At 35.3% G+C, this 9,026-nt stretch overlaps 1 protein-coding gene across 1 annotated transcript; it reads right to left on the reverse strand.

Annotated features, from left to right (window-relative positions):
• Positions 1-3,778: 3,778 nt before the first annotated feature.
• LOC149233594 (uncharacterized) lies at positions 3,779-8,222 on the reverse strand. The gene is made up of 10 exons (XM_089379801.1): positions 7,836-8,222; positions 7,472-7,676; positions 6,933-7,023; positions 6,694-6,839; positions 6,242-6,485; positions 6,013-6,117; positions 5,685-5,867; positions 5,122-5,323; positions 4,528-5,014; positions 3,779-4,273 (listed from the first exon to the last, which is right to left on the reverse strand). Exons 1-10 carry the CDS (start codon positions 8,047-8,049, stop codon positions 4,186-4,188), a joined length of 1,965 nt encoding a protein of 654 aa, XP_089235927.1. The 5' UTR covers positions 8,050-8,222; the 3' UTR covers positions 3,779-4,185.
• Between the last annotated feature and the right edge of the window lie 804 nt (positions 8,223-9,026).

Here is a 9,026-nt window from a genome sequence, read left to right on the forward strand (position 1 = left end):
GTATCGACTGTCAATTCCAGATTATGGTGGACACCTGTGCAGTCATGAGCAATCGAAGTGCGATGGATACCTACAGCAACAGGTATTCTCATCACCCAAAAAACTATAAATTAAGACACCTGCGTTGGTATTTTCATCACTGGGTTAGACATAAGCAACATGTAAGCATCATCGGAAGTAACTCAAGGAGCATCTGTGAAGAGTTTAGCAAAAAGCATCAAAGCCATCGGCGGAATTGCTCAGCGATCCTCCTCACTCAGCAGTGGGATCATGTCCAGCAAAGTAACGTAGTAGAAGGTTCAAGTGCAGATTGCACGCTGAAATTTTATCTTAATACCAATACTCAGAGTGAAGGTAACAGTAATACCCTCTTTTCTAGTTTACATTAAAAGTGTCATTGGCTATTGGATTGTAAACAATCTCAGTTTAGTCTCGATTCCAGAAAAACGCTCCTACCTGATCCGTATCATTCATCCCCATTCTGCTTCCTTCATAATCATCAAAACCCAGAGCCTCCTCTCCTCCTTGCGAAGATTCCAAATCTCTGATCCTGAAAACGCTGACCTCCCTTCCTCCCTGTCTTACAAACAGTCCACTACCTCGCCTCTAACTGCCATTGGATTTCAAAGTATCCACAGCATTGCAGGTTTAACAAGGAATCACTTAAGATAACAAAAATAGTCCAAAACAATTACAAAAGCAGTAGAGATAAAAGAAGCAATCAATCAAAGCCAAGAGTACATCCTCCAAGCAAAAAAAAAAAAAGCGGACAGAATAAAACAGAGGGAAAAATGTCTTGCAACCCATTGGAGAAAGTAGAAAAGAACGAGAGTTGCCCGACCTGTAGGGCCAATAGATTTATGATTGGCCATTTCAACCAATCTCTTAAGGATCTAAGAGCCGAGATGAAAATGATCAATGTATATAAACAAAGAGAAATCGACAATCAAAGAGCTGAAATTGAAGACTTGAAGGATAAATGCAAGCACGTGAAAGAAGTTGTGGAACATATAAAATCATTAAATCAAAGTCAGTAAGGAGAAACCTCCTCCAGATACAGCAAGAAACAAGGACAGCAACCGAAAGAGTCACTGAACCAATTCTGGTGAATCTGATGTAATCTTTTTTACTATGCTATGTAAATTTTGTTTTTTACTATGACAATTTGTTAAGCAGTATGCCTTCTTAGCTTTCGCAAATTATAGAAACAAGGTTTCAAATGTTGATGAAAGCACTGTGCTCCCATTTTGTGTCTCACTTGAGAACCAACATCCTCCAAAATATAAAAGAACTTAACTCCTTTTCTTTTTTGTAATACAAAAAGTAACCGATCTTATTAAAAAAAAAAATAGAATCATTATATTTAATTATAATTATGGATTACAATATCAATATAATAATAAAGATCATTATTATTTATGATGAAATGATAATATCAATTAAATAAATATCAATTATAATAATAATAATATACAAATAATATGTTACATTATAATTATAATAAAAATACATGTATTTATTATAAAAATGATATTTATTATAAAATTTAATATGGTATTATATAGATATTAATATAGTAATATACCAATATATAAAATAATAAATAATATAATAATTATTAATAATAAATATAAAGTATCAAAGATATTTATTATGGTATAATAAAACATATATATTATAATATCAAAGTAAAAACAAAGGGTTCTAAAAAGTGAGTAAAAATGATAAAACAATATAAACACACAAAACAAGGCATAACCAAAAACCAGAAAAACCATATAAAAGGAGTAAAAATAAAAGAGATCTAATAATAAAAAAAAACACAGAAAGGAGGAAAAAGAAAAGAGACCTAATAATAAACCAAGAAACAAAAGTAAGAAAAAGAAAAGCCAAAATGATAGAAAAAGGATAGTAAAGAGTATCAAACTTGATTAATTAGAGCTACATTGTCTAATCAGATTGAGCTATATATTATTTATTTATGTCAATGACACCATCCCTATTGAGATTAGTGGGATGTTTAATCATCTCCCAGAGCTTTCCTGAGTGATTTTTTTAGACAGTAGTTTTCTTTTTCATGATTTTAATATTCTCGCAACAACATGGTGTTTTGTCTCCATGAAAGGTTCTACAAAAATTAAGGTGGACAATTACTTATTCTCAATATATGTTCCATGTTCTTCTAATATTTTAAGGAACGTCCTGTTTCTCTAATAAATCATCTTTTCACTCATATACCAGTCTAATCTGGAGCCTTTTGGCACAAATTTAAGCCAAAAACTAATTGGAATGGTAACAGTCTGGTCAAATCTATACCTAATCCTGGCTAATGGATGTTGAGGTTAGAAGCTATGGCTTTTTCCCTTCTCAGTTTGTTACATTCTGGGGTGGGCACGCAACATGTCAGTTTTCCAAGACAAAAACTAATTCCAGATGAGGTAGTGGCTGAGCTGATAGAGAAACTCAAAAGAATTTAGATGCTGGCCCAGGAGAAAAAAGAATAGAGTGCTTCTTATGCACATTATAGACTTTGATACGCCCTAGGGAGGTGTGTCTCATAGAGAGGTCTAGAAATTAAGGTTAGGATCCGTTAGTACAGATATTCATGGGACTGTCATGTATATATATATTTTTTTGAAATATAAAGGTGTTTTCCGAAAGGAAAAGAAAAGAAAAGTTAGAAATTAAGGTTAGGATCTGTCAGTACAGATATCAATGGGACTGTCATGTATTTATTTTTCATTTTTGAAATATAAAGATTTTTTCCGAAAGGAAAAAGAAAGTAAAGTAAAAGACTAACAAAGCAGGTTATTAAACAAAAAGCTGGCCAATAATTAGAGCCAATCCACCACACATAGTGACATATTCAAGATCCCCGTGACCAACTCTAGTAGGATGCTCTGAAATCTCCTTTCTTTTCCTTTTTAAAATCACTCTATTCCAAAAAGCTAATTCGGACCATTTTCACCACTTGGAACCATCATTTTCTGAACTTAAACAAGATAATGCATTTGGGATTAGATGAAAACTTTTCACTTATGGTAACCCCCTGAAATATATTCATATTCTTGATATGATTCAACTATATTTGTCTTAAGATGGAACCTAACATCAATATCATTATGTTTCTACTTACTTTCTATTTTGAATGCAAGATATGTTCTTGCAAAGTAGCTTTATATTCTTTCATACTGTAACATATTAAGACATAACCTTTCACCTAGCATTGCATTTCAACAACAACCTCACATGTTTTATTAGAGTTAAGTGCATGTATGGCAAAAACTTATCTGTTCTGTTACTCTGTATCATCTCCATATGTTAATAACTTTAATTTATAACGGCAGCGACTCTCTTAACTTTTAATGAATTGATGTCAAAGAGTAGAAAATGGGTAGCAAGGAAAGTGAATAAATGTAAAAAAAATTATATATAACCAGTTAACTAACAATAGCCATGTATATAAAATATGAAGGTTTATTTTAGTGTAAAGTATGAAGGTTTATTTTAACTTTAAAAAGATGAGATACAAAGGATGCACAATACAATTATATTGAGCACTTATTTAGAATGACAGTAGTGTAGATATATTCAAAACCTATTTAGAATAGGTGCCTTACACTTCAGGCTTCTTTTAAGCTTAAAATTGATTAAGCTATTTCAGTACTGTATATGTTATTTCATTTCTTTCTTTAGCTCAGTGTATGGCTACCAGGCCTGTTTTGCTATAATTTCTTCCATTGTGGCCTTCATGTATAATTCACCATCCATACCAATATTAAAAATAAAATGATATTCTATAAAAGCATAAACCCTGTCCAATTTGAATCTCAGTATCCTCAGGTACCACATTTATCATTTCACCTTTAGCAAAATTAACATGAATGACATCATCAGCATTAGAAGAAATATGCAAGGACAAGGTAAACAGATGTATATCTGTTTTTCCAGATATAAAGTACAAGATTATTCTACTGTTTTACAAACAATTGGTTCTATCATCTATGACTTTCATTCTTATCTGATGTGAATTCAGAGTACAATTTTTGGTTCTATGACCTTCATTCTTACCTTGTGTCATATCAGAGTACAATATCTTTTTGAATCTCATGCTGATAATAAGGAATGCCTTAAAGTAAAACTGAAAACTATAATGAATTTGAGCTGTATCTGTTTTAGAGAGTTTTACAGAGTATACATGTGCAAGCACAGGATAATAATCATGGCAAGCACGCTAGGGACCTCCTTCGATAGAACACCAAATGATGAAGACCTACAACAGAAAACACAAAACGATAAGAAACATGATTGCAAACAAAAACAAGGACAAAATCATCCCCTTCTTTCTTCCCCTAATTGCAACCACGACAAAATCAGCCCCCCCACCCTCTTCCTTTCCCTAATTACTTGAAGTAAGCCTTTTAATAAAGTAGCCTCTTAAGGTTTTGCCAATTATCGTTGAATGACAAAATTTGGTAAACAATGCATGACTTCTTTAAGTAAAAAAGGACAAGTCTGAATTACTACCTTATATTTTCTGCTACTGTTGTGGTCAGTCCAAAACCCAAGGGAAACTGAGGATCGTAGAGCTGGTCCCCAGCATTCATGGGCAGTTGATCAGCACTTTTAAACCATGTTCTTGACAGCTTCCCTTGAAAACTATAATCTCCAAAAATCACATCCGTCACACCTTGGCCCTCTGTGCCAGGAAGCCATGCCGCAACAAAAGCATCCACCAGTGGAAGGTAAGGTTCGATAACAAGTGGCCTTCCAGATATCAATATTACAAGGCATTTCAGGGAGCCACAGACATTGTTAATCGTATCACCTCCGCCTAAAGGAATGGTCAAATTGAGGTTATCACCAAACATTTCTGCATAAGGTGGCTCACCCACAACCACAATAGCATATGAAAACCCTTGTTCTTTGACATAGTTTGCATCTGGATTTTGCTGATAAACAACCTCGGTAGAGGAGCTAACAGCAGATTGGATTGCTGAAAGAATTGTTGTTCCTGCATAGCAGAAAAAAATATCGGAAGAGTCAATTGAATCTCTGGTTCTTATGGTGCTAGTCTACGATAAAAGGTAGCTGACCTGACATGAATGCAATGGAACTCACCTATGGTTATGTTTCCACTTAAACCTTGCCATTCTATCGTCCATCCACCACATTGATAACCTAGATTGTCAGGATGAGTCCCTGCAACAAGAATCTTGGGAGCATTCTTATTCAAAGGAAGCAAAGGCTGGCTGGCAGACTTTCCATTTTTCAACAATACCAAAGATTTCCTAACAGCTTCTCTTGCCAAGTCCCTGTGCTCCTGTTATTGCAAAAATAACTGTTATATGTTATGACAGCAAAGCATTGCAACTTACAAAGCAAGCTCTAAGCTCCCACCAGGTTGTCCACACGAAAGCCATGGACGATTGTAATTATTTTTTTATGCAGGGTCTATTATCAATATCAAAGACGAGCTTTTGTTAAAAATCCGATTAAAAACTAATATCCAGTCCAACAGAAAAAGAGAGAACACACGGTCTATTGTGGAAGATACGGTTTTAAAGAAGAGTAAAATACCGAAGCCTATTTATTTGAAAACGAACATAGTCAAATACATAACAGCATAGGTATTAACCATTGATCATAAGAAACTGTCCGTGAATAACAAATGGCACACTCACTTTGCTGCCAAGTTGGTTGGCTAAGCTTGGATCACCCATAGGATGTTCAAAGAGTCCCATGGTGAATTTTACTGTCAAAATTCTTTGAACTGCATCATTTATTCTACTCATAGGTATGAAACCACCCTTAACTTGCGAAGTCAGGTCGTTAATAAAGTCAGCAAAATTGATAGGAACCATCACCTGTGAAGCAGATTTCCAATAGAAAAAGTCAGGCATGAATCTCATAGGTATCAAACTTAATAGACTGTCATAAGTATATGCAGTATTTAATCGAGGATACTGAAAATTGAGGAATGTTATCTAGCATGCAAGAGAAATACACTACCATGTCAATCCCTGCACCCACACTTTCAAGGACTGACAAAGAATAATTAGCATTCGATGGGGTAGTTATTCTGTCAATACCTTGCCAATCTGAAATAACAAAGCCCTGTAACCAATACAAGGCGGCATCAAAAAAGACAAAAGAAATTGAATGTTTTACAGAATATAATTTTTTGAAAAGAGAAAAAATCAAGACTAATCAAAATTCTAAGAGTACACAGTAATAATACCTTGAAGCTAAGTTGCTTTTTTAGAACATGAGAAATGAGAAAACGGTTAGCGTGCATCTTCTGTCCATTCCAACTGGAATAAGAAATCATAATGGTGGAGACTCCTTTGGCAATGGCATCAAAATAGGGGGTCATGTGGATGTTGACTAATTGTTTATAAGTGCTGACAGTGTTACTCTCATCTGTACCCTGGGTTGTTCCACCATCGCCCACAAAGTGCTTAGCACACGCTACAATATTTGACCTGACAAACATCAATAAATCACATGGTTAGAAAACTATTTCAGGAAACTGTGGTACAATTGATTGATCAAAGAAACTCATATTCTAAGCATGGATAAAGCAAAAGGTTTGCAGCTTAATGTCCAGCTATATAGAAAACTGTGGTACAATTGATTGATCAAAGAAATTTATGTTCTAAGTAGGGATAAAACAAAAATTCTGAAACTTACTGTCCAGCTACATACGGCACCCCCTTTGTAAAATTAGCAGGAGGCTGCCCCTGCAGACCAAAGATTATCTCTGTCATGGCCTTGACTATTGTTGGATCCTCGCTGTAGCTCTCATAGCAGCGCCCCCATCGAGGATCTCTGCAAACCTGCTCACATCAAACAAGACATTCTAAACAATGAAAACTTGACTCGCATTTTTGAATGAACTTCCATCGAGCACATCCGTGCCAGAGTCTTACAGCAACACATGGAGCAAATGTGTATTGAATGCCAGTAGATCGAACTTCCAGAGCTGTGGCAGCTCCAATTCTTTTAACCAGATCGGGATCCCTGTATCCACAAAACGTTGATACAAATTGTTAGCCAAATAGAAGATTTTGCTTTTGAGGGCAGTAATCAGAAGCCAGAGTTCCCATGATATATTAAGCATCAACATTTTCACCCTGATTCTGTTATTATCCCAATTCAGTTACTCAAGATTTTGTCCATAATCATTCAGATAACCCTAGTTACTTTTCAAATCATTGCCTCCTAACATTTTGCTCATTGCAATCAGAGTGGCCCTTGGCACTTTCCAAATCATAATACTACTTACGATGAAAAAATAATGCCTACGGATATAGGCCCAGGCTCTCTAGTATTGTCCAGAGATTAAGGGTTTTCATGAGATATAACCGACCACTCAACCTACTCATTTGTTTAAATCATTAGCCATGACATTTTCTAGTTGCAAGGAAATGCTGTGAAGAAAAAATGGAGGAGTTGATACTCTACTTGCCTGGTAGCTCCAAGCCCAACATTGTGAGGGAAGATGGTAGCCCCATAGACATTGTTGTGACCATGAACAGCATCAATCCCATATATCATAGGAATTTGAAGCCTAGTGGCCATGGCACCCTTCTGGAGACCATCTACCATGTTCATCCATGTGGCCGGAGATGCTTGAGGTGCAGGCTCACTACCTCCTCCGCTCAGCACACTCCCTGCATTACAACAGTACCATCTCACAATCAACAACAGACCATCTTAACCGTTTCAGTTGTCATCCTAAATTTTAGATCTGTATCCCTAGATCTGCATATAGCATGGAATGAAAGAAAAGAAAGAGTTTTGAGATGAAAGAAATAATGTGTGTGTGTTACCAATATAGTAATTTGTCATAACATCTGGAGTGGCAACTGATCTTTCAATCTGGGTCATCTGTCCGATCTTCTCTGCGAGAGACATCCGTGCCAACAAGTCGTCCACGCGAGCAGAGATGGGTTGAGATGGGTCCTTGTACAGAGTATACTGGGCGGCTTCTGCACATTTGCAGAAAGCCACAAGAAACAGAAACAAACACCATATTGAATCCATTCTGCTCGCCAATCTGAGGAGAGCTATAGAGTCCACTACACTCTGCTCAGTTGAACTGAGGCGAAGTGGGTTGGTTGGGATAATATGGTAAGGAAGAATGAGTGATAAATATATGGAAATAATCGGCCCCTCACATCCGAATGGTTTTGAAAGGGACAAGAATATGAACGAAAGCCACAGGGGAATAGCCAATACCCAACTTACAAAGTAATGTTATTATTTATAACGCACGATCTCCGGACGTTGCTGACTGTCGACTTTGAATTTGAATCCAGAGGCTTTCGGTGGTGTCCACAGGCTCACCGGTTGGCTTTATTATGGGCATCTTTTCTTTACATTACGTGTGTGCTTCTGTTTATGGAAAATGCATTTCTTGCTGTGACTGGCATAGATATCCATTTATTTTGATCTGATGGGCAATCTTTTCTTTTTAGATCTTGTGTGTTGCTTTTGTTTATAACATACGCCGGATTTATGACACCTAAGAGAATGAATTTTACTTTTAATTAAAAGGGTTTTCAAAAATATATGGAATAAATTTATAGAGTAGAGTTTTATTATATTTTAATAAAACATATATGCTTTCTCATAAAAAGGAGAGCAGTTTTAATATTGAATAACATAGATGTATCATTCAATAAAGGTATTTTAAATGAGACAAAAGTGAATATATTGCAATCGCTTCACGTTTTAATATTCTACGATGTAGAGAGTGATTATTCAAATACATTCCTATACTTTTATTATTGTTAAAGGATCAATAGAATTAATTTTCTTAAGAGGATTATTGTTGGGATTTTATTAAAGAAAATGCGACTCCACTAAGGTTATCGACAACGTTAAAAGAACGAGAATATTGAAATTTTAAAATAAATAAAGTGTGGTTTTTTATTAATGCATAATTTTGAATAATTGTTATTAGTGTATATTTATTTTAAATTTTTAAGGGTGTAAATTTTTTCTTAAGTATTAATCTT

This window comes from Pinus tabuliformis, chromosome J (assembly GCF_031772625.1).
Source record: "Pinus tabuliformis cultivar Carrire ecotype Pingquan chromosome J, CPIR1, whole genome shotgun sequence".
Lineage (NCBI taxonomy): Eukaryota > Viridiplantae > Streptophyta > Pinopsida > Pinales > Pinaceae > Pinus > Pinus tabuliformis.